The 26,500-nt window shown below is 45.9% G+C and overlaps 1 protein-coding gene across 2 annotated transcripts in view; it reads left to right on the forward strand.

Moving 5' to 3' along the window:
- The first annotated feature begins 318 nt into the window (after positions 1–318).
- Positions 319–26,500, forward strand: part of KCNK10 (potassium two pore domain channel subfamily K member 10) — a 127,024-nt gene continuing 100,842 nt past the window's right edge. Inside the window, exon 1 of one of the 2 annotated variants that reach the window (XM_010968669.3) lies at positions 319–749. In XM_010968669.3, coding sequence (XP_010966971.1) covers positions 707–749 — 43 coding nt within the window. In that variant the 5' untranslated portion in view covers positions 319–706. Of the gene's footprint in view, positions 750–3,801; positions 4,324–26,500 lie in introns of those variants that run through there. The other variant, XM_010968668.3, reaches the window with a different exon arrangement.

Here is a 26,500-nt window from a genome sequence, read left to right on the forward strand (position 1 = left end):
AACGGAAGAAAATCCAAGGCAGATTAATGGACTCATTCTGATATTCATGATTCAAAGTAGATTCGAATCAGCTCTGTCCTCCCCCTTCTGTTCGCCGAACCAGCTCTAAGCAGGATTCCCCAGGCTGCTCCATCACTCCCTGCGATTCGCTGTCCCGGACTTTCTCCTGCCTCACCCCGGAATCCGTGTTCAACTCTTCTCTGGAGAAGCTGTTCTTTGCCAGCCACTCGGAGAGGCTGGCTCCCCACGCCGCAGGCAGCACCCCTCTGCCCTCACACCCATCCCGGGCTGCGGCGTTGGCAGGAGGGTAAAGGAGCCACCAACTCGCGGGAAACTTCCTCGAGGGAGATGCCTGGGGTTTTCGGGCTTCCCCAGCCCTTTCGCGCGGGGCCACACGGCATTCAGTAAAGTGGTGCCGCAACTATCGCAGGGTCTGAACTGCAGAGACTCGGGCCGCCCGCAGCAACACATCCCCGGCAAGGAACGGTGCCCTTTACCGCTGCATGCGCCCAGGACGCCGCGGCCGCCAGCCCGGGGCTGCTGGGGGGCTCGGCGGGTGCAGAGACTGAGCGCCACGATGCTTTGTTTTCCTGCCGCAGGAACCCGAGACGGTCTCTTTCCTCTAGACTTAACCGGCCCGCAGCAATAGCCATGGAAGTTGCGGCGACACAGGAGAGGGAACCACTTGGCGCGGCATCGTTACTGGATGTTTCTTCTCTCCACAGACCGCTTCTTTCCTCCTTCCTGGGGTAAGTGGAATCTAGTCTGTAATAATGAAGGAACAGAATTTAAGGCTGATGGAAGGGGACTGCAGTAGCACAAAGGGTTAATGTGCTAAGTTGTTTTACTTGGGAGGGGGCTCCCCTCCCTGCCGTCTTCCTTTCCGAACCCCCACCTCCCGCTGCCCCACAGTCTATCCAAATACGCAGTTTAGGAGTAGAGCTTGATTTTAGGCATGTTAGGGGAGGGGGTGCTGGGATTGACTAATTAACTGATTAATTAATTTTGGGGGATTCCCCCTCCACAAACTTGTCTTTGTCCACATTCTTGGAAGGAAAAACGAAATTGGAAGTGAGAGAAGCCCCAAAGGTTGGGGAGGGGGGAGGGGGAGTGATTTAGCAGAGAGATGATCCTAAGGGCCAATGATTAGTGCAAGTCTTTAACTCGCATCAGGAACTCCAGACCCCTGATCCTACTCCCTCATCCCAATAGGTCCATCCCAAACCGCCCAGCTCCCCCCAAAATTGATGCTTTTCTGGGGGAGGTTCTCCAGGGGCCAAAATAACTTCTGACAAAAACCCTGCAAACTGTCTTGTACACAAGGGATGCTCAATAAATGTTTGTTGATTGGCTGAATGATGTACCCTAAGGCTGCATTTTGTGCCATGGGAATTTGCCTTGGACAGTGAACTAATTCCCTGATGTAGACCCCAGTGAACCAGTTTAGTCCAATTCACTTTGCAAGGGAGGTGGGGCTAGAGTCTTAGAAATACAGTACTCAGATCTTCATTACCCAAAAGGATCCATATGACAGCTTCAGGGTCAGACTCATGGGTCCAGGGACCAGACTTGGGTGTGAATCTCCGTGTTGTGACCTTGGGTGTGTTCCTTTACCTCTCTGAGCCTTGATCTTCTCATCTGCAACACGAGGCTAGAGCTTCTTCCACATGATGTCAGGAAGATGAATGGAGAGAAATACGAGAAAGTGAAGGGGCAGTTGATAAACATCAGCCTTGCCTTCCCATCCTCAGAGGATTCAGGAGAGAGGATATTTTTCGTTGTGGAGACGTCTCTCCGACTCTGATGCAGGTAATAACATTGCATTGCAGTTGCTGGGCTGGCACCCTTCCGCCGCTGAGCAGTGGAGGAGGAGAGGACAGAGTGAGGCTCTGAAGGCTCTCGCAGGAACTTAGAAGCAGCTCCCTTTGGGTTCTGGAGCAGAATTTACATACCCACTGGTGTCTCTGGGGGCATGGCTGGAAAAGCAGTAATTCTTTGTCTTATTTCCATGTCTCATACATCTTCTCAGCCTTTTAGTAAGGGGAAACAATGTGTGGAAATGGAGTTCCAGAGAAGGTGGCTCTGAAGCACCTGGGAAACTTGCACCTGCCTAAAACTTTGAGAGGTCAGAATAGCACCATTAGATTGGTACCAGTTTTGCCTAAACAGAGTCTGCAGATAACTCCCGGTCAGCCTGCAGGGTCAGTGACAAAGCACTTGCCAACTCTTTTCGTAGATCACAGTGGATCTCCATGGATCTTGCCCTGGATCTCAGAGACATGGATGTGATAGTGGGGGATGCTGCTGACACAGGGTCCCCCAGAAGCCTCAGGGTGCCCTAGAGCGGCATGCATTCTGAGAGCAACTGCTCGTGTAGGCAATTAGGGCCATAGCAGAGCAGGCAGTCTTGGGAATAAGGTTGACGGTCACTTTCTTAAGTAAAGGCAACGATGATCTAACCCCACCTCATGGGGTTAGTAAGCCTCATGAAGGCAAGTTCCATCTCAGTCTTGTTCTCTGCCAGATCTCCAGCACCTAGCACAGTGATTGCACATAGATAGGGTTCAAGATATATGTAAAATGGACAGTGAGTGGACAGTAACATAAACTACTTCCTGTCCAACACTGCTTCCTGCCGTTCATGCCTTCATTTAGCAAGTATTTCTTGAGCATCTACTATGCGCAAGTCTCCGTTGCTAGGCATCCGAAGTAATTTGTAAACATTATTTATACTGGTACTTCGAGTAACCTATTGAAGAGCATCTCGACACCACCAGGTTCTTCGGGAGACTGAGGTCCCACCGCAGGGAGCCCCTGTGCTGCTTCGGGGCGGGGGCGGAGGGCAGAGAGAGTCAGGGAACCGGGAACGAGCCAGGTTTAGCTTCTTTCCGAGAACATGTCTGGGGTTCCTTTGCACCTGCCCCTGCCGGGCCCTCGGGCTCCCGGGGCCGCCAGGTCTTGGCAACTCCCCTTTCCACAGGGACCGCGACGCCTGGCTCCAGCCCCCTCCCGGGCCTCCGGGCTGCGGCCCCAGCCGGGCTGTCGGTAGCTGGAGAAGGGACCGGGCGGCGCCTGGGGAGCGAGCTTGCCCGGGCGAGGAGAACGCGGTCGACGCGGAGCGGTCCCAGAACAAAAGGCTCATGGCTGGCACCGGCCTCCTCCGAGCGCGCTGGGGACGTGGGTTCGGGGCGCAGGCGGGAGACCAAGCGCGGGAGGGAACTGGAGTGAAACCATGAAGTGAGAAAAGAAGGTGGGGGTGCACCCAGGGTGGGAGCGGTGCCAGGAGGTCATCCCAGGGGCAGAGGTCTGCAGAGGGGCCGCAGCGGCCCTTCCTCCGCCTCCTGCAGCGCCTTCCAGGCCAGCCAAGCGTGTCTCCGGCTGCAACCCCACGGAGCGCGCCGCGGCCGCCTCCGCGCCCGCCCGCCGGCCGGCAGAGCCAGTAAGTAGCGGCGCGACTGCCTCCCGGTCCCCGCCTCACCGCGGCTTCCGGGCCGCCGCGCCCACAACACCTCCCGCCGCTGCGCGGGCAAGTCTGCAGGCGGCCGCTGCCCCAGGCTGGGCGCAGGGGGCCGAGCGCGCCTCTCCCGTCAGGCGCCTCCACCCACTGCGCGCCCTCCCGCGCGGCGCGGCTTCAGCGGCGCGCGGCGGGGAGGGTCGCCCTCGCCGCGCGCTCCCCGGGTGCCGCGCCACCCCTACGTCCAATGGCTTTCGGGGGGTGGGGAGCGGGGGGCGTCGCCCGGGGGCGAGGAGTCGCGGCCGGGGTGGGGCTTGTGCGCTCAGCGCGGCCGAGCGAAGCCGAAGTGCCCGCCCAAGCGCGCGCCCGGGCGAGTGTGTGCGAGTGTGTGTGTGCCGGAGTGTGTGAGCACACGCCTTCGGGGGCTGGAGTGACACTGCAGTGGGCTTCTCCCTCGCGCCGTCCCTCCTGCTCCTCAGTCCCCAACCTGCCAGCACCGCGTTTGGGAAGCTGCCTGGGTCTTTCATCTTCCCGAGCCTCCCTCTGCATCCAGCCCTCGCCGGTCTTACTTTTCCTTTTACCCAGCGGGCTGCTGCCCTCACCCCTCAACCGGTGCAAACACCCAAACAGTCTCCAGTGCTCTCCTAAGCCAAATATTTTCCACTGTCTTTCTCTGGGGTTCTTCCACGAGCCAGTCCAAGGCTCCCCCATCCTTGGAAATTGTTTTGTTGGACTGCTGTACCGAGGCGTGTAAAGCTTGAGGACTTTATTATTATTGTGATTCTTTTCATTTCCTCCCCTTCTGGGCAACGGAGCAATGAAATTTCCAATCGAGACTCCAAGAAAACAGGTGAACTGGGATCCTAAAGGTTGGTATTTCCTACTTTTGACCGCCCTCACCCTGCCTCCATCTCCCGCGTGTGCGCGCCTCCATGAGTGGAAGCTCCTGGCAGCGTGTGTCCTGAGGCTGGAAAATGCGCCTGGGAACTGCGGTGCCGGTGGGAGGAGGGCGGAGGCAGCGTGGGTTCCAAACCTGGATAGTGCCTGTCATTATCACATAATCATTGTCCCTCCTGGTTTTGTTTTAAAACCTATTTAAAGATACACCAAGCTTGGTGTTTGGCTTGAAATTGCACCAAGTGTCGGTATTTGCTTCTGACTTTGTGTGTTCGAGTGTGTGTGTATGTGTGTGTGTGTGTCCTTTGTTTCTGGTGATCTTTGTCTCTGGCAAATGGGTGGGGTGCCTCCCCTTGGACCTGGAGATGCACCTCCTGCCCAGGGTGTCCTCAGTGGGAAAGGTTTCCTGGCAGCAAGTGGGACTCAGCTCTGCAGCAACAGTCCCTGGAGGTGGCCCTTCTCTAGGGCATGCGGAATAATGAAGCCCACGGGGCCTTCTGAATCTTCGTGCAATCTTATTACCAAACCAGGCAGCTAGTTTGGCTCAGATCGGAGTAGAAGCGGGAGGGGGGAGTGGTTTTCGAGAAGGGTGGGGCTGGTAAGGGCTGGGGAGGCGGGAGTGTGCCCGCCGGAGTTAACAGTGTCGTTTACAAGCTCTTAGGACTGTTGGACAGTGTTCCCTCAGCGCAAAAGGGAGCGATTTAGACAGGTTTGTGTGCCTGGCATTGGCCACTGCCTGTAATTAGCATACAGATGTTACTCCTCTTGAGTGATCAGTGTGGGAGAAGAACAAGTTGAAACCTCGTGTCCAGTTTTGACAAGAATGCTTTTGCTTTTGTTATGCTTTTGACAAGCATTTCTCTTAGCTCATCTGAAGGCTGAGTTGGGCAAGGCAAAGCTTCTGAGCGACTTGGGGTTGAACTTCTTTATTTGATGTGTGTGTTTAGTGTTCTCTATGAGTGTATTTCTTCTTTTCTCCAAACTGGAAAAGAGGAAACCAGTCATTCGTTGAGTAAATGTCTTGGAAATTGGGTACTGAAGACAGTGAAGAGATGTTGCCTATTCTCAACACTGAAGCTGTTCTACCTTAAATAGAACCTAGACCTTCTATTTTGCCTCTAAATCTCTGGAAATATGGAAGCGTGCCTTTTTTTTTTCTGTTTGTTTGCTTTTTTGGGGGGGGGGGGAGGAATCCCTGCAATACATATTTATCGAACATCTACTACAAATCAAATGCTGCCTCAGGCACAGGAAATACAGTCAGAATAGTACAGACAAAAACTGCCTTCTTGGAGTTTATAGTCAGAGAGACAGACCTAAATCAATCATTGCCCAGAGAAGTTTATAATTACAAGTTTATATATGTTCCAAAAAAGAGCATCAAGGTTTTAAGAAAGTGTCTGATAGAAGAGATTGATGAAAACCAGGGGAGATGGGCAGTCAGGGAAGATAGTCTTTTGTCCTGAGAACTGGAGGAGATGTAGGGACTAACTGGGTAATGAAGAGGAAACAGCAAGTGCAAAGGCCCTGAGGCAGAGGGAACATGTGTATTTGAAACGGAAAGGAAGTTTCCATATCTGGAGCAAAGAGCAAGAGGTTTTGAGATGTGGCTGGTGAATCCACGGGGTCAGATCCCAGAGCTTTGTGTTGCTGCTGGTAAGGTGGGGTTGTGGATTGGGGGATTGCAGAGTAGTCTTTATCTTAAGCCATTGAAGTGTTTCAAGCTGAGGAGTGACATGATCTCAACTAAGTTTCAAAACAAGTGCTATGTGGCCCTCTTGTAGATGTGAGGGACCAGATACAATAGTGGTGTGGACCAGGGTGGTGGCTGCAGGGATGGAGAAATGGATGGAGAAGGGAGCTAGGGAGAGTACAAAATCTATAGGCTTTGTGTGAATAAAGGCTGGAGGTGGAGTATTTGGAATGACTGGGAAGGCAGCCAGGGCAGGACTGGTGTTAAGGGAAAACTCAGGAGTTCATCCCAGGACTTGTCGAGTGGGAGACGTCCCTGAGACATTGAAGAGGATGGTCAAGTGGGCAGTTGTCTAGAGTCAGCTTAGTATCTCCAAGGAGCTCTGCTAGGGAGGGCTGTGGATCTGATTTTGTGAAGCTTGCCTTGGCTTTTCAAATACATTTCTATATAATCATCATTCTATCTATTTATGTCACAGTGATAAATACAGATAAATCCCATATTTTACAGCCTGAAACAGTGAAGAAGCATACAAGCAGTATCTTGAGTCACAACCAATGGTGCTAAAAATGAAAAAAAAAAAAACCCAATAAAACCCCCAGCATTCAATGAGCAATCATTGCCTGCCAGGTGTTTTATGTATATAATTTCATACAGTTATTTTCACAATACTTATCTGTCATTGTCCCCATTTGACACTTGACTGCCATAAGGACGCCACTGAGCTGCCTTCCAGTAATGTGCTCTGACTTCAGGCACAGTTGTTCCTGGAGTTGGAGGGGTGACAACAGTCTTTCATAGACAGGGGCTGGAGGCAGGAGGAGAATGGGACGTCAGGGTGCCAGATCTCACACCGGTATAGAATTCTGTGCCAGGCAGTGTCTAGTGCCTCACATATATTAATGAATTGATTAAATTATTCATTTAATTATTCATTATTATTTAACCAAAAGATTAATTTATTTAATCTTGATTTAATCTTAGAAGGAAGATATGATCCTAATTTTATAGGTGAGGTAATTGGGAAACAGAGAAGTTGAGTAAATTATCCAAGGTCACACAGCTAGTAGGTGGTGGGGTTAGACTAGAATATGGGCCCTTTGACACTCTTCCAGTCTGTCTCCTGGGGCCTCTGGCTGCTGCCTGGTGAGGCTCTCAGAGCTCAGGGACTGGAGAAGGTTGTTTCTAGGAGGAAGAGAGTAAGAGAGAGGAGGAGGAGGAGAAGGGGGAGGGGTGGAGAAGAGTGAGGCAGTGAATCAGTCTTTCTCACTCATTTCTTTCTCCATGAACCCATCTAGCCAAACAGCGGCTCTCCAACCTCTGGGTGGGCTAAAGGTGGAGGGTGCCAGTTACTGGCCACCGGACAGACACTGGGTCTGTTCTTTGGAAGTTTGAGTTTACATAGATCAAATATGTTTGGTAAGGGAAAGATGAAGGGGAACCTTAGCGTTATAACAGAAAAGAGGAGGGACAGTTTCTTAGGATTTGGGTTTGTTAACAGACTTGTACCTTCAGGCGGCTGTGCTCACAGATTTTGGAAGGAAGTTGTAATTACGATGTTTTGCTTGCAGCCCCACTACCTGCCATTTAATAGCACAAAATGAAGGTGGTTGGAGAACAGATTGTTTTTGATTGCACTTGGGTGAATTAGGCAAAGTGCTGTTAAGAGGTTTAGGTGCAAAAATAAGACCTAAGGGTAAATTGATTATTCTCTGGTGAGCGATGGCCTTCTTTCATATTTGTAAAGCTAAGCCTTTAAACACAGTGGCTGTTTGTGGAGGACCACACAAAAGTAGTCTTGGCTTTCAGAGCAGAACTTATGTGCATTTTAAATCACTGTGATCACTTGTTGATGATTTCCTGCTGAAAATTGGGATTGGCTAGCTGCTTTTATGTACGTTAAGGGCTTTAAAAATTAATCAGATCAGCAAACAGTACCTCCACAGATTGAGGCAAGCAGATCAATAGGGCATAAAACACTCTGAATTTGGGGGCAAAAGAATTAGTTTCTAAAATGAGCTGTAGCAGTAATGAGCTGTGTGACTTTGGGCTGCTCACTTAGCCTCTCTGAGCTTCACTTTCCTCCCATGTTCAAGGAGGCCATTGACATGGCATCTTTGACCCTGTCTTTTCAACATCCCCCTTGATCTGACCTTTGGACCACTTGGCTTCCTGTTGTTCCTCAAATAGATCAGATGTGTTCCTGTCTCAGGGCCTTTGCACTTAAATTTTCCATTACTTATAAATGTATGTTGGCATGGATGGCTCCTTTCCATCCTTTCCATCTCAGTTCAAATATCACCTTGTTAGCAAGGGCTTCCTTGTCCCATCTGAAGACCTTGCCTCATTCCCCAGCTCTGTCACTTTCTATTATGTCACCTGCTCAGTTGTCTTTCTGGTACTTGTCATGATCTGAAACCATCTTACTTGCTCATGGGTCACATTTGATGCCAGCCTCCCTTGCTGCTAGGACAGACTAACAAGGAGTTTCCCTGCCTTGTTCACTGTCCTATTTGCAATGCCCTGGGTGGTGCCTGGCACCTAGCGGAGGCTCAATAACTTTTTTTCTAAATGTTTGTAGGGATGTAGGGATGGATCAGACAGGATCTCTAAGGCTTTGGGCATGATGGAAATTCCAGCACTCTTTGAAGCTAGAAATGGCAAAGTACACATAAGAATAGGATAAGAATACCCCTAAATAATGGGATATCCTTGCAAGGTCCCAGCTCTCCAGAGCCTCCAATAGACTGTTTTCCTTCTGCTCTCCCTTCACCAGGAGCCGGGGAGGTGGGGGCAAGTGGGTGGGCAGGTGGAGCCTGACAAAGACATGTTGGTGTCCAATTAATCATTTGGCTCTCATTGGTCAATGGTGTGTAGCTCTTTTTAGGTATTCCACTTAAGAAAGAAGCAAAGCCTTAGAGCTGGAGCTGGATTTTTTTTTTTTTAAAGCTGCATTTTCAAAGCACATTTTAATGCAAAATTCCAGAGAGGCCTGTATTGTATGTGTATATCACCCTTCAGTTTACAGGACGCTTTTTACAAATTACCTCATTTGTTCTTTAAACAACCGTATTTTTGTCAGTATTGGAGTCGTAGATTTACAAATGGGAACAGAACAAGTAAATGACTTATCTGGGGGCCCAAGGCCACTAACAGGCAGAGCTGGAACCAACCCAGGCCTTCTGATGCTTACATCCAGGGCAGTTTTCCTCCTTTCCAGGATTTTCGTTCATTCCAGACTCTCCCATTCCTTCCTATCCAAAAGGGTATTCAGAGGTTTCTCTGAGAGATTTAGAGGAAAAAGGCTCTCGGTTGATCAGTGAGTCCTTCGTCGATGCTGTTTTCCGCAGGTCGTCCTTACACTTTACCCCATGAGTTCAGCTGAAGACCCTGGGATCCCGCTTTTGCTCCTCTGGCTGAAAAGAGATTTCTTGTCTCTTATGAATATGAGCCACGCTCAATTTGTAAGGTCACTTGCGTGCTATCTTTATTAATGTGTTTTCAAACACACAATTGTATAGCTTAGCTCTTCTGGAAAGAAAATCATCTATTTTGATTTAATATCCAACTTTCAGGAGATCAGCTTTCCAAAAGGGATTAATAATGTGCCAAAGTCACCACAATTATCCTAGAAAGTAAAGAGGAAAGATATTCCAAAGACTGTCTGGGCCAAGACTTGGTTCAGGGTTCTTTTCCAGCAGTGCCTGGGGGAACTGCATCACCCTTTTGCCAATCCCCGTGATCATTGAGTAGAATGAACACTGGGCAGGTTGACTTTGCTGTTCTAAAACACCTGTACTTTGGCTCTGGGTGAGTCTGCTCAGGCTGTCATAACAAAATACTATAGAACAAGCGGCTTGAACAACAGAAGTTCATTTTCTCACAGTTTTGAAGACTGGAAGTCCAAAACCAAGATGCTAGCAGCGTTGGTGTCTGGTGAGAGTTCTCTTCTTGGGTTGCAAATGGCTGCCTTCTTGCCATACCTTCCCATGATGGTGAGAGTGCACTGTTGTCTCTTCTTCTTAAAGGGCGCCAGCCCTCTTGAATTGGAGCTCCACCCTTATGACCTCAATTAACCTTAATTACCTCCGAAAGCCCCTATCTCCAATTTAAGGTTTCAATGTATGAATTTTGGGGGGGGGGAAGGGGGACGGGACATAATTGAATCCATAGCAGGCTCTAAAAGAGCATCTTCTTAAATCAGATGCATTTAAAAACCAATTCCCATCTTGCCCCAAATTGGGAAATTTTACCCACAACTGAGATATGGTATTTAATACAGGCATCGTGCTAGGGGCCCACTGTTGGCAAGAGAAAAGGTTTTCGAGGTAGTGGATTCATTTTACTTTTAGTCCACGAGGAGTTAGAGAGTTTAATGAAGAAGTAGAATGAAGCCATTTTACTGAAAGCTGATTAAGAAGTTTCAGTTTGGACGAAACTTGGCTGAAGTGGCAAGTGACCATCTCTGCTGTCCTCAGAATCTGTTATAAAGGGCACTTACTGGACGATCCTGTCAGGTTAGAGTTGGTGAGGGGCTCCACTCTGCATGACTTGGTTATGGAATCTCCCTCAGCGTGGCACCAGCACCACGTTGGTTACACCCACCTGGCAGGTTTCTTACAGAGGTCAGACGGACTGTCCACTTCCGGGCTCTGGTCCTCGTGGTACTCTCAGAGGAGACTTTACTGTGTCAGGCTCATTACTGTTACTGAGGATGGAGAAACAAGAACCTCATATTTACTTCCTAGAACATTTATTTGTGGTTTGCAGACACAGTTTGAGATTTTTTTTTCCCTCATAAGTGTCTGGGTTGGGTACTATGAATTGAAAATGAAATCTGATGTTCCAATCCTCTATTTAGGGTTGGGGTGGGGTGTACTGAGGGCCAGAACCATCGACAGGAGAGGGCGTGGTCATGAGGGGAAATGCTTTCTCTTTTTACACGATTCCCAGAGCCGGGAAACAGGGAGTGGTGGGTATAAGATGTTGTATGGAGGGGTAGGTGGGCAGGATTTCAGGGGATTCCAGTTTCTGTTCCACCAATAACTGTACTTTCTTTTTCCATGGAGGGAACTTTGAAGCAGAGTAGAATCTGACGAAGCATAGGATTTGTAGAGTCAACCACTGCCACACACAAATCACGTGATCACAGGAAACTTCCTTATGCCTCCCTCCCTTCCTTTTTTCCTTCCTCCCTTCATTCTCCCCACTCCACCGCTGTTCCTCCCTGATTTCTACAGAGCTCTGATTTCAATTGCTGTCTCTTATGCAAAGGATCCTGTTTTCATTCAACTGCCCAATGTTGGGGTGGTGGTTCTGTCTACAGTTTAAAAACGGATACTCATTGCAAGATTTGCTCAAGTGATGGAGGAGAATCTGAAAATCTCGGTGACCTCTGCAGAATGGGCTAAGATGCCAATATTGGTAATTCTGACATATGAACTAGCAACAGTTTTACTACTAGGAAATGAGATTCTAATATGTAAGCAGTCCTGTGGGTTGTCAAAATAACACATCAAATATGTTAGCAGGATAAAGACAAATAGTGTACCTTACCAAATTTAACGTGACGTGAGCCTGACAGGCTGAACAGAGATTCTCAGTACCACGTGCTATTGGGCAATTGAACCTTCACGCCACCAGTTGAGAATGTTGCTCTAAGGCCAAAGGCATTCATTTCTCATGGTGGAATCTGAGGCCACATGGGAAGTAGTTATAGTAGATCTGCTTCAGCATATACCTCCTTAAAAGAGCTTGACAGGCATATATGCATGTTATGTTCATTTAACCTAGCCTCTGGGCTGGCTGCCACCCTCTGTACATCATAGGGGCCTAGGGTGGGGGGATGTAGGTTCCAGTGCCAGCTCTGCCACTCTTATGGAAAAGGAGAGAGCTGGGATGTTCATCGCTAAGGTCCCTTCATGCCTGATAGTCTTAGATCACCTGGGTCCCAGTTTGAGCTACATCACTGCCTAGTGGCTGATTTGGGCAAGTTGCTTTGTTTCTTTGAGAACTGGTCTCCTCATCTGTAAGGCAGAGATGATGACAGCCTCTACATCCTTGGTTTGTCTTGTAGATTAAATGAAGTGACATATACAAAGCTCTCAGAAGAGTGCTGTCGCGTCATAAGGGCCCCCTGAGTGGTACCTGTGTCATGTTATCACGGGTGCAGGGGCCCTGTTCTGCAGAAGTCAGGGAAGGCTCCAGCTCCCAGCCTCTTCAGAAGCAACTGGTCTGCTGTCCGCATCATTTGGGAGGGTGGCCTATTCCCGAGCCCCCTCCTTCCTGGGGCTCTTTTAGGCTCCCCATATTCTTATGCCAGGTTTAAAAAACCTGGGCTGTTCTGGTCAAACCAGAGAAAAGAACAGAGGAAAAACATAGTTTGGAATCATAATACTTGAGTCTGAGTTATTGTTCTACCAATTTTATTAGCTGTGTGAACTGGGGCAAGTCACTTAACCTTTCGGAGCCTTAGTTTTCTCCTGGGTGAAATAAAGAGCGCAGTCACACCTACTTCACATTTGCTGAGATGATCAAATGAGATAGAAAATGTGAACAAGCTTTATAAACTTAGGTTCTAGACCAGCATTTCCCAAAATGTGTTTCATGAGATACAAACTAGTCTCATCAGATGCTCTGTGAAAAAAAAATGGTTTCATGGTCATGTCAGATTACAGAATGATGTGTGCTTTCCTTCCTGGAGAGTCAGTATTGCTGTGTAACAAATATCCCCAACATTTGGTGACTTGAACCAATGCTAAATGTTTATTATCTCACAGTTTCTATGGACTAGGAATTCAGGAACAGATTATCTTGGTGGTCTGACTAAGAGTCACTCAGAGGTTGTGGTCATATGTTGACTGGGGCTGCTGTCATTGGAGAGCTTGATTGGGACTGCGGGGATCTGCTTCTGAGATGGCTTGCTCCTGTGACTTGCAAATTGTTGCTGTTTGTTGGGGAGAGACCTCATTTCCTGCCAGTGTGAACCTCTGTGCGGGCTGCTTGAGTGTTCTCATAACATGGCTGGCTCCCTCCAGAGTAAGCCCTTCAAGAGAGAGCAAGGTGGAATTGAAAGCCTTTTATGACCTAACCTCAGAAATCATATATTGTTACTACCACCACATTATTTGTTTTTTTTTCCTTCCAGTTTTGTTGAGTTATAATTGGCATAAAACACTGTATTAATTTTGGATGTACAACATAATGATTTGATAACTTTATCTATTGTCAAATGATTACTGTAATAAGTTTAGTCAACATCCATCACTTCACATAGTTACAATTTTTTTAAATGATGAGAACTTTTAAGATCTACTCTCTTAGTAACTTTCAAATACACAATACAGTGTTGTTAACTACAGTCACCAGGCTGTACATTTCACCCCTGGGACTTACTTGTCTTATGGCTGGAAGTTTGTATCTTTTGGTCACCTTTACTCATTTTGCCCACTCTCCAGCCCCTGCCTGTGGTAATCCCCAATCTGTTCTCTGTTTCTATGAGTTTGTTTTTTTTAGATCCCATATATATGTGAGATCACCCAGTATTTGTCTTTCTCTGACTTATTTCACTTAGCACAATGTCCTCAAGTTCCATCCATGTTGTTGCAAATGGACTTGTTACCTCATTCTTTTCATTAGATGGGAGTCACTAAATTTAGTCCACATTTGGGGAGGAGAGGTAATTAAGCTTACTTTGGAAGGGGGGATGTCAAAGAATTTGAGGACATATTTAAAATCACCATAAGCATTTCCCCCTATCGCTTTTTGACTGTGTACTAAGTGGTAGGCACAGTGCAAAGTGCTTTAGAGTCGTAATCTTATATAGTCCTCTTAATAGTTCAAAGAGACAGGTGAAATGATTCAGTGAGGAGGCTGAGGACCACAGAGCTTGAGCAACTTGCCCAAAGTTACCTCGGAGCTCTGTGACTTGACGCCGGGGGCCGTTAATGCTGGAGCTCTCACCTCTACGTTGTATACCTCCCCTGATAATCCTGCAGTGCAGAAACCAGGTTGATTTTTGTTTCCCACTTACCCACAGAACGTGAGCCATTGAACTCCACTTACCCCTCTTACCATCCACTGCTTGAACTGGTGTTTTAGAAAGACAGTGTGTATGATGATGATTTATATACAATATGAATATATGGTCTTATACTACATCCTAGTAAACCAACCAGTCTACACAGTTGTTCAAATACAAAAAGCATCTATTGAACCTGTCTTGGGTGGGCACTAAGCTATGTGTAGATCTATAAAGAATTCACCAAAAAAAATGACTGCACGAGGTGGGGTGGCTATAACTTAAGTGGTAGAGGGCAAACTTAGCATGCATAAGGTTCTGGGTTCAATCCCCAGTACCTCCTCTAAGAATAAATAAACTTAACTACCACCTTCAACCAAAAAAAAAAAAAAAAAAAAAAAAGGACTGCACCGTATACCCTATTTCTTCTCACTGTGAAACCAGAGGTTGACAACTCCAGGACCCACTTTTTTTTTTTACAGATGGCCCTTCTTTGACAACCCACTTCCTTTACAGGTTCCGGGACTGAAAGCCAGCCTCCTTAGATAAAGCCAGAAGAGCAGGTCATCCAGTAGGCTGGGCAGTGGGAGTGTCAGGGAATGGGTGTCTGTATGGTGTGAGGGACGCACAAGACAGAATGTAGCCAAGATGGCAGGGACATGTGCCTGAGGTGATGGCCCGGCTCACAGGAAGAAGCTTCTCTCTGTCAAAATTGGAGTCAACATATATATATTACCACTTTGTTACTTTTCCTGAACATTCTTGAAGAGAAAATGATTTCCAGGAAGCAAGATGCATTTGAATTCTGGGAGGTTCCCACATTTCCAAACACTGCATGCCTGGACTATTCCTGAGGTGACTGTATAGTGTGAGGACGGTTCTGGAGCTTCTGTGTCCTGGGCAGAGGAGAGTGAACACAGTGTCTTTTGAGTGCCACCATGGGCTTTGTGGATTATGTCACTTCCCCCACAAAATGGCAAATAGAGGCCCTAGGACAGGGTGAGAGTGGGTTGAATGGGTTGAATGAGGCTGCCCGAGGGCCCGTCACATTCCAGAGCCAACTCTCATGGCATCTGTAACCATAGCAACCACTGGGCTGAAAAATTCCAAGATGCAGATATGCCATTGTACCCACCCTCCGGTTCTGTTTTCCCCTCTAGTCCTTCCTCCAGGAACTACCTCCACCCTCTGCCTCGACCCCCCATCCTCACCCCAAACAGTGACTGACTCTCAGGGTGATTCTATACTGGTCATTTTAACTTCTGACTGATTTCTTCACTTCCTCAGGCCCCATCTTCAATTCCTGGACCTACAACGAACTCATTATGACCGAGGCTAAGCCACATACACATCATGTCCTCATGTTTCCATTTTTACTATGAGAAATTGGCCCTAGTCACGGAGTGTACGTCCTCTAGATTAAATTGTACTTGTGCATAATGGTGGTGGCTCCCAGCACTCATTGTTTTGAATAAGCTTTGTGCACTTACCGTCTGGCTTAGATCTTAGATTTTGGGGGGATGTGTTATAAAAGAACAGAGAAAGCCAGGAGGCACAATAAAGAGACCACTGGTCTCTGGCCAGGAAACTGGGACTGTGGTCTTGTCTAGAACGTGACATGTGGCCTCATGGTGGCACAAGGGTGGGGAGGTTGGTGGTGGCCAGTTGATCCAGAGCATAGTAGGTCATATGAAGTAGTATTTTTTTCTTTCCTGAAAATAATGGGAAAGTACAGAACTGTTTGAGGCAGGAGGGATGACACTATAAGATTTGTATTTTAAAGATTATCTAAACCACTTATAAATGGAAGGACTGGTTCAGCAAATGTTTATGGAGGATACTTACTGTGTGCCAGGCATGGTTCTGGGTGTGGGACTCACCTGGGGAGCTCTGTGTCTTCTTATAGGAATCCCAGGAATTTTTGAAAAATATGTAGGTGGGAAAAAAAGCCTCTTCTTGATGTCTTTGGTTTTCAGTAACCAATTCCAAACTTCTGGCTGCACTCGGAGGTGTATCTTTCACTCTCTGTTCATTAATGTAATCTCTTCAGTCTTTTCTCTAGCTTTGTCACATGGCCCTTGATTCGGTGACAGTTTACATATCTGGAGTCAGTGAATCAATAAACCAAAAACTACGGTGCCTCCAATGTTTTGTACCCCAGACACCTTTTGGAAGCATTCAGCTCTCCGTGTAGCACAATGGGCCTCATAAATAATGCCAGAGCCTCCTCCGTGCCCGCTGTCACTTTGTTCCTGGAGTGTCGGGAGGTGCTGTGACATTGGGATATTTCTCCTTTGACTCTAATGGGACCCCCTGCTTGCCGAGTTCTTGTGGCCTCAGCTCGGGAGGCCTTCCCAGAGCCTGAATTAATGAGAGGCTGTGATGTGCTGGTCCCTTTCTCTGGCGGGGTGAGAACACAGCTTCTGTAGGAGCATGAATGCCTGCTCGTCAGGCAATAATCTCTGCCTTCAGACTCAGTTCTCAAGAGAAGGGGAGCCGACAGCCATAGGGGGTGGGACTTGAGGAGCCTTATACGTCCCTGTCTGCAGCTGACCCACAACACTCCTTGCTGTGACTATCAGATTGCCTAAAATCCATCAGTTACTCTGTTCATCCGCAGCCTTTCATCCATCCTTGGGGTTATTCCATAAACATTTGGTGTGTGAGTGACTGCAGAAATGGGGCTAGGTACTAGACAGAGACAGATGAAAAAGACCTGAGGTTTTATACCCAGAAGAGTCACAGTCTAGCCATAGAGACAGGTGCATAATCATGTTTTATGATATCCTATGATCAATGCATTTTTATAGAGATATGGATTAAAACCTCATCTCCAGAGCACATCTTGCTAAAATGCAAATATATTTCCTCTGGATAACACCGGGAACTCTCAATTATGCAATGGTACAGCCAAGTTAGTCAAGCTTCTATGACAGACCTGGGCCCAAAGGGAGTGGAACATAAAAGGAAACATATTGCTGGGTTGGGGTAAAGTGAGGAAGGGAAAAGTCAGGAGTGTGGAAGACAGGCTTTGGGGCTGAGCCTTGTAGGGGACAGACTGGTCACTGACAGGGTGGTGCGATGGGTCGGGGGGGATAGAGATGCCACAGGTCCAAGCAGAGGGCAGAAGGTGCGGTGAGGAGAGATGAGGGCATGGGATGGTGTCAATGTCCAGTTCACATTAAACTCACTTCAGAAATTGGAAGGGACTTTTGAGACATCTAAACCCTCCTTGGCTTCTCAAAGGAAGACACTGAAGTCTAGAGAGGTCAAGTGACCTGCGCAGACAGCAAAGAGGGGACCAAGCATGTATCGGCATCCTTATCTGACCTCCGCTGGGCAACACTGCCTCTCGTGGTAATGCCAGTAGGGGAGGGGCTTTGCTCTTCTTCATCTTCCTTCGGGGAGAAGAATTAATGAAGAGCCATAGCTCTGCTGGAGCCTGGAGCATATTGGTCCTAAGATTCCAAACTGAGTTCTCTGTACGTCTATAACAATACGGATGTGGGTGTACATTCAGCCTCTTGGAGAAGACGTCCATCCGTTTATTCAGTGACTGTTTACCGAGTGCCTTCCTTGTGCTTGGCACTATCCCAGGCTTGGAAGTTGGAGATGAACAACACAGGTTCCCCGACCTCCTGAAATTTACCACTTGGCTGGAGCTCTCAGCCTCTTACAGACTCTCAGGTCAACCTCCTCTGAATTTCGGAAATTTCTCTCAGGCACACATTGGACAAGCAAAGGGGCTTGAAAAATTTTATACTAAGGGTGAAAACGAGGCCCTTCTGATGTTACATTGCTCTTTGAAAAAATGTTTAGTTTGTTTATTTAATGGGGGAATGAGTGTTGATCCCGCTGAAGGCAGCAACATTCTGTTAGAAAAAGCAGTGGTTTCAAAGAAGGCCTCAGAACTGCCGAGTTTGTATTGAAATTTTATTAAGATCCTTTGTTAATTAGGACTCGTTGGCTTGTGCGTGTATCACTGGGACCTGATGGGAGTTTGAGTCTCCCACAAGATGACATGTACATTAATCTCAGAGGAATTGCAAGAGGCTGAAATGTTAGGTACTTAAATACTCTCTCTTTTTCTCTCTGCCAGATGGGAGCTTTTTGCTACACGTGATTTCCAAAGTGTCTAAATTTACATGTCTTCTGAATAGGGGGAAATTGGGGCTCGGGTTGATTTGTTATGAGTCTGGTAGTCTCTTGGCTACATCTGGGATGCTGGGGCAGACTGAGACCAGCAGTCAAGGATGCCAACCTGAGTCATGAGGGCTCAAGGAGGCAGCATCTGGTTGGACTGGCTGAGGTGTCCACCCTACACCCAGGGGGCTGTGGGAGCCTTACCTAGAGTTTAGGGTTGGGCTGGAGTGAAGCTGCACTCTAACTGCCGGGATCCTCAGCTGAGTTGCTGGGAGAGACCCGTGGGAGCCATCCTGCCGGCACCTAATGGAGGTTTCTGCTCTGCTCTATTTTAAACCAACTCTTGCGACTGTGGGAACTCAGCCTGGTGATGCCCAGTTATGGTAACAATGGTCATGCTGCTGCAGGAGGTGAGAAGTGTGTGATGAGAAGGTGTGCAGGAGCTCAGATTTGCACCCCCAGCTCTGCCACTCCCAGGCTGCTGGTCTTTGGTGCCCCCTTACCTGTCTGTGCCTGTTTCCCCACCTGAGAACCAAAAGTGATCACAGCACCCAGCCCCCAGGGTTGTAAGACTTAAATGAGATGATGTGCATAAGGATGACACACAGTGCCAGGCACACAGGAGGCACCTAATAAATGATAATCATGTTGTTACTGGTAGCACCCCTCTACTGAGGGTCTGTGTCAGGTGCAGTGCTCAGGGTGTAACACACAAGATGTAATGTACTCTTCACAGCAGCCAGAGTTACTTTGCTTGTTCTTTCAGTTAATATCCTAATATTTAGCCAGTCAACTGGATGCTCAGGTCTTCCAAAGAACTTGCGCATAGTGAGGACTCCAGATTGTTTTTTTTTTAAATACTAGTTTTATTAAAATATAATTTACATAATATAAAAATTACCCATCTAAGGTACAATTCAGCATCAGATACATGCACCCCAATGTTCGTAGCAGCACTATTTACAATAGCCAAGACATGGAAGCAACCTAAATGTCCATCAACAGGTGACTGGATAAAGAAACTGTGGTGTGTGTATATATATATATGTATGAATACCACTCAGCCATAAAAAAGAATGAAAAATGCCATTTGCAGTATCATGGATGGATCTAGAGATTATCATAATTAAGTGAAGTAAGCCAGAAAGAGAAAGAAAAATACCATATGATATCACTTATGTGTGGAATCTAAAAAATTGAGACAAATGGACTTACTTATAAGACAGAAACAGACTCACAGACATAGAAAACAAACCTATGGTTACCAAAGGGGAAAGGACAGGGAAAGGTAAATTAGGAGTTTGGGATTAGCAGATACAAATTCCTGTATACAGAATAGATAAACAACAAGGTCCTACTGTACAGCACAGGGAACTATATTCAATAGCTTGTAGTAACCTATAATGAAAAAGAATGTGTATATATCTATATACACACACACACGTACCACTACATCACTATCCTGTACACCAGAAACTAACACAACATTGTAAAGTAACCATACTTCAATAAAAAAAAAAAGAATCTTTGAGAATCAAACTGTTCTCTAAAAAAAGAAAAAAGAAACACCATGAAACCTTATTTTGACTTAAAACTAGTGGGACTTGTTCTCCAAATTAGCTAATTTGGGGGAAGCACACGAAGACCCCAGGACTCGGGTAGTGGTTGCGTGCTTGTTCTGTAGATTTCTCAAGGAAGTGGCCCCGTTCCTGGTCTCAGTGTGCGTGAGACTGCGAGCCTCGTGTGAGGTCGCAGACATGCCTGTGCCCATCCCTACCCCTTCCCTCTCACCACTTCAGTGCAAGCTGGCTCACTTTGACAGGCAATTGTTGCAGGTTTTTATTTGCCTTTTTCCTTAACTGAGCCTCCTTTGCTGCTCCTGTGGGAGGCAGAACGTGCAGGGGCATAAGAGCAGCCCAAGAGCAGCCCTCAACCTGTGACTGATGGGACCTGGTTTCCAAATACCCCAGTTCCTTCAGGCCTGGGTGGGAGAAACCAGGAATATGTTTTACAGTGGGAAGAATTCCATTCTTCCACAGGGACAGCTAGCTGACACTGCACTTTCTGTTGGTTTTCTTAGCTGCCTTCCATCCCTGTCTCTCTTCTCCACTTCCCTATGGGGCTTTCTTCACCTCCCAAACAGCTACTGCACTCAGGTCTTTGTCTGAGGATCAGCTTCTGCGGGAACCCAACGTTAAGACATATGGTAGCGTTTTACCCTCTCTTGCTTTTCTGCCTCATCCCCCAGCCAGCTGGCTTGGAGTGAGAGCCTAGGGTACAGGCCCCCAAGATGCTTCTCAGGAAGGCTAGTGGCTCTCAGGGGATGCTGTTCACTGCTAATCAGCAGCTTTCTCTCCGCACAAATCCTGGTGCTGGTGAGTAATCCAGGAAGCGTGAAGAGAGAGCTAAGGCTTGATGGCTCATCTCAGCCTCATCAAACCATTCTGTTTCCACAATTTCCCTTCTCGGAAGATGGCAAAATGAAATACAGTTGATTCTCGTTGTTTTCAGTAACTATGTTCTATAAAGTCGCTGGGAGTACTGAATTAGTGACTACTGAACCATTGCTTCTAGGGGAAATCTAGGGTTAGGTTCCTGCAAGCCTCTGGTGCCCACACTTTCATCGACTAGTCAATATGTAACCTTATTTTATGTGTCTTCCTGTTTAAAGACACCTTAGTGAACATACATCATTGACTCATTAACACTGAACTCGTGGCCAGCGGCACTGTTAACTCATGCCTGATGGAAGCTTATCCGACACACATATTTTCTGTGTGAGGGCAATCCCAGCCTTGCACTTAGGAACACTGGCCAGCACTTAGCACTATGCTTGAGTGCAATTTTAAACAATGAAATGACCAACAAAAAGCACAAGAAGGTGAAAAACGTGGGACTAAATAGACCACAAAAAGGACGCCTGCTTACAGTAGGAGAACTGACCATAAAGAAGGCATTGCGTTTTCAGCCTCAGCTGGGATCATGCGTGTTGCACGACTCAAGTTTTTGCTACACTGCCCATGTCCATGAACGACTACAGAAGTGCCCTGAGTATTGATTTGGGGCTTACAAATAAATTTGAGTAAGTAGGAGAATTTGCAAATGCAGAATCTGTGAATAATATGGGTGACTTTCTTTTTTACCCCAGTGCATTAAGACTCCATTTATATTCAGTATATTTCTCTTAAACGTGTGGGCCAGGCTCTGTGATAGACCCTGAGATGTTAAGAGATGCTCCCGGCCCTTCAGGAGTCTCCATTCTGGTGGCTCAGGGAATTAAAACTATGATGTAAGACAGGGTACACACTCCAGAAGAGAGACAAACAGTTCCATGGGAGTGCAGAGGAGGGATTTGAGAACACAGGTCAGGATGGGTGGCACGGTGGAGGGAGAGTTTTAGATAGATCTGAAGAGACATTTCACATTTTGAGCATTTTCTACATCATTGGAAAAAAAAAAAAGGAAGCAATTGGTCACCTCATTTTCTCCCTCCAAGTCTGCCAGACTACCGGCATCTCTACCTCCATCCTGCCTTTATCCCTCTCTGGTTGAAGTTTGTCCACTTCTATCTAAGGCCAACCCCTCCCTTTACAGGGGGTTGGCTCAGCTTCTCTATAAAACTGCTCAGAAACCGGGCTTGTCCACTTTCTTGCCCTGCCTCCCTCATCACGTTGGCAAAGGCTCCTTGATGGTGGTGAGAGGGGTTGTCCAAACACAGGGTGGGAAGCAGAGTGGCTTTTTCCTTGTATTGCTCTTTTTAACATGGAAGATTTTCCCCCTAGGTACCCCACAGCCTCCTCCTTACATCAACCCCTAAACCAATCCTTTATCATTATTGGCTTGGACCAATAATGACCCTGTAACTTTTTTTTCTTCAAACAGGATAACCAAAGATACAGACGGTACTCAATAAAATAAAATAGATGAAACAAATTCTAAGAGACTGCGATGCCACATGCTGCATTTAACCTAATTTTATTCATGCTTGCCTTGGGGTGGGGAATAGATCATTCAATAAAAACATAAAGTAAAACCAAAATATGTCTTATCAGGTACAACTTTTAAACTACAATAATGATGTACCTTAATTACTTCCATGCACACAAGTCTAACATTACAAGTTTTTTTTTTAAATAAACATAATTAAGACTTCTAGGAGCATTTTATAATAAAGTGATTCCTAATTTTTCTTTGTAGATAGATCAGGTACCTCCAAAATACAAATTCCTATACACAGTGAGCGCTTTACTTAAAATGAATAATTCAGTAAAGTACATGGACAGCCTTAGGATAAGCTGACATTAAATATTCAGCTAAGCAGGCAACAAACCATAGGTGCCAAATGGAAAAAGTGTATTTGCAAAGAAATTTCAAAAACTAAGTTAACATTTTATAATCAAATACAGAAAATATACTGATTTGCTAAAATAAATAAGATGTGATGTAGTAACACTGTGACTGGGGCCCACCTTTTTTGAACATGTTGCCATTTAACCAACATTTCAGTAAAACTGGGTCTGTTAGCAGGGGAGGGGGAGGGGCTAATGTGGAAGCACCCAGCCGCATCTGCCACGTCTTCCTTGACACCTCAAGGCCATTCGGACATTCGACTCTTTCCGCTCTTCTGGAAGCACTTTGCTTCTGTCGCTTGCTTTGGGACACCATTTTCACAGTGGTGGCCACTCCTTGGCTTCCCGTTGTCCCCTTTTCTGGTGCTGTCCCTCTAAATGACTGAACGCCCAAGCACTCGGACTTGAGGGCCTTCTCGTCTCCGTCCCTGGTTCTCCCCAGGTGATGTCAGCAGCCCTTAGTGCCCCCCAAGGGAGCACCGCCAGATTTGCACATCCACCTGCTTCCTGATGTTCCCACTCACATGCCTTCAACTCCGAAGACTGGAACAGGACTATGGGCTTCCCGCCCCAAGCCTGTACCTCCGTGATATGTCCTCATCCTGATAAATGTCACGGCCATCTGTACAGTTGCTTGAACAGAAATCTAGGCATGATGAATGAGTTCTTTCTTTCCCGCCTCTCATTTTGCACTCCATTTATCAGCAAGTCAGGTCAACGGGGACCTCTAAAATATATCCAGGATCTGTTTGTCTCTGTCTCTTTCTGCTCCCACCTCGCTGCTTCGAAGCACCTGCAGTGGGATGGCTGACGCAGGCTTTTCATTGGTTTCTCTACGTCCACTCCTGCTCTCTAGAATCCATTCCCCACAGAGCAGCCAACGTGATCTCTTAAAAATGTCAATCAGATCTTCTCATGCCCACAGCTTAAAATTCTTGAATAGTGTCTCTTTCTACTTGGCCTTAAGTCCGAGCTTCTGAAGCTGGCCTGTAAAGCCCCGTGTGATGGTTGTTGCTGACTTCCGCTCCAAAGCTCATCTGAAGCCTAGTTCTCTGTGGACTTACTTCTGTTCCTTGAATAAACCAAGTGCCTCCCTATCAGAGGGCTTCTGTAGGACCCATTTTCTCCTCCTGAATTCTCTCCCACTGGATCTTCATGGGACTGGCTCCTCTTCTGAAATCAGCCCACAGGCCACCTCCTCTCCTCAGAGGTGCTTTTCTAACTTGGGCAGGTTGCCCTGTGTCACAGCACACTTATCATTCTCTGCATTATGCCTCTCGCTCACTGAAAGTTTTCCTTTCCATTTATTAATTTAATAAGTGAAAACTAAACATTAATAAACTAAAAACACTAAAATTATATCTCCATAAAATCAAGGGAGAAAGAATGTTAAGAAGGGAAACTTAACGAACGGTGTTAAATGCTCTACAAAGACTGAAGATATTAGGTGGTGATGATGATGATAATGCTAATGACAGTAACAACTAACATTTATTGTTACTACTGTTACCTGGCAGAGTGCCAGGCATTTTGCATATATTATCTTATTTAATCCTGACAATGTTTCTATTTCAGGCAAAGCTATCACTCCCATTTTACAGAGGAGAGCATGGAGGCTAAGGAGGTCAGTCACAGTGCTTGGCACACAGTAGTTTTTAATTAATATTTGCTGTGTGAGTAAGTGAATTTATCCAAGGTCCTTGAGCTCCAAATGGTCAAGGTGACAGTCTAACCTAGATCTGAGTGAAAGAGTCCCCGTTTATAATCACTGGACTGTATTTCCTCAGACCCTGACTGAAATACTGAAATACCCCTTAACAGATTGAGAAAGAGAGGTATAATACAGGATAGATGATTTCTTATTTATTTTAAAAACATGATAAGTAAAATTAATTTTCAGGTCAAAAGCCTTCTGAATTTTGAACTCCATCCAATTCTTTTTTATAATGTTTTAAAAAAATTATTTTTTTTTTAACATTTGCTGAGCCCTGCTCTATTTTATTTTATTTTATTTTTTAGACAAGGGAGGAAATTAGGTTTGTTTATTTAATTATTATTTCATCCAATTCTTTTGAAGCAATAATTGAGTTTTGAAAAAATGTTAGCGATAAACCTAGATTGGGTGATTTCTGTATTTTTATTGAAGTGTAGTTGACGTACAATATTATGTATGTTATAGGTGTATCCTATAGTGATTCACAATTTTTGAAAGTTATACTCCATTTATAGTTACTATAAAACATTGACTCTATTCCCTGTGTTGTACACTATGTCCTTATAGCTTATTTTATACATAATAGTTTGTACCTCTTAATCCCCTACTCCTGTCTTGCCCCTACCGTCTTCCTTCTCCCCACTGGTAACCACTGGTTTGTTCTCTATTACCTGTGAGTCTGCTTCTTTTTTTAAATTATATTCACTAATTTGTTGAAGTTTTCAGACTCCATATACAAGTGATATCATACAGTATTTGTTTTTCTCTGTCTGATTTATTTCACGTAGCATAGTAACCTCCAAGTCCATCCGTATTGCTGCAAATGGCAAAATATCTCTTTTTATGGCTGAGTAGTATTCCATTGTGTATATATGTATACGACATCTTCTTTATCTATTCATCCATTGATGGACACTTAGGTTGTTTCTATATCTTGGCAAACAAATAATGCTGCTATTAACATTGGGGTGCACGTATCTTTTTGAATTAGTGTTTTTATTTTTTTGGATATATACCCAGAAGTGGAATTACTGGGTAATATGGTAGTTCTATTTTTAGTTTTTTTGAGAAACCTCCATACATTCCTACCAACAGTGTATGAGGGTTCCCTTTGCTCCACAGAGTGATTTACTTATTAAAACACCCTGAAGATATATTCTAATGATAAATTTATTGTGCAGGGAACTTTTAAAATTCAGACTTTGGGATGAGAGCAGTAAGAACCCCACTTGGATGATGCTATAGGTAAGAACATTCTAAACCAAGTTCATGCTTGACAAGGTAGTAGAGTACCAAGTGTTACACACTTTCTGGATGTGTTGGTTTTTGTTTTATTCTATTATGATACCTGTACTGAGTACTTGTGGTTTGCTGAGCACTGTTGTAGACTAACTGAAATTTCACACAACATTAAGGACATAGTCTTGGCCATGGCTGAGTTAACAGTCTAATCGGGGTGATGAAACATACATGTGGATGAATGCAGAGTCACAGGTGAAAACCGTTACTGTAATGGGAGAAGAATGTGCGGTACAAGATGGATTGGAATAAGAAATGGAAGAAGCAGATGATTTTGAACTTCCATTATTTAGGGAGAAGGGATGCACGTGGATTGGTGGAGAGGAAAGAGGAGGGAGAATGTTCTAAGCACAGGCAAAATGGTGCATATTTGCAACATTTGCCCAAGGGGCAGAGTGGGCGGAGTCTCCCTGCAGAGGGATCAGAGGGGGATTTGGAAGAGAGGGTTAGAGAAATGAGAACTGTCAACAGAGGAGGTGGGATGTGGCTGGTCATGGGGAGCTACTTGGGGTTCCTGAGACCTGATGTGACATGAAGGAATATTTGTAAGGGATTAATCTTGCAGTGGGTGTGGAACATTTGGGAACAAACCAGATTCAAACTGGAAATACGAGTTTGGGCTAGATTTCTTAACTTTAGCCTTTCTTTGCCACCTTTACTTTTTAATTCTTCCCCCACATTTAAATATCTGTACCACTATTTACTTAATATTTTTATATAAGTAGATTTTACTTTTAAAACTTAAATAAATTTAGCTTTGCCTTAAGCAGTAGTATCTACCACTGTTTAGTTAATATTTTTCTTTCTTTTTTTAACTGGTGGGTGGAAGGTAATTAGGATTGATTGATTGATTGATTTAAATGGAGTACTGGGGAGTGAACCCAGGACCTCGTGCATGCTAAGCACACACTCTACCATTGAGCTATACCCT

Source organism: Camelus bactrianus, chromosome 6 (assembly GCF_048773025.1).
Source record: "Camelus bactrianus isolate YW-2024 breed Bactrian camel chromosome 6, ASM4877302v1, whole genome shotgun sequence".
Classification (NCBI taxonomy): Eukaryota; Metazoa; Chordata; class Mammalia; order Artiodactyla; family Camelidae; genus Camelus; species Camelus bactrianus.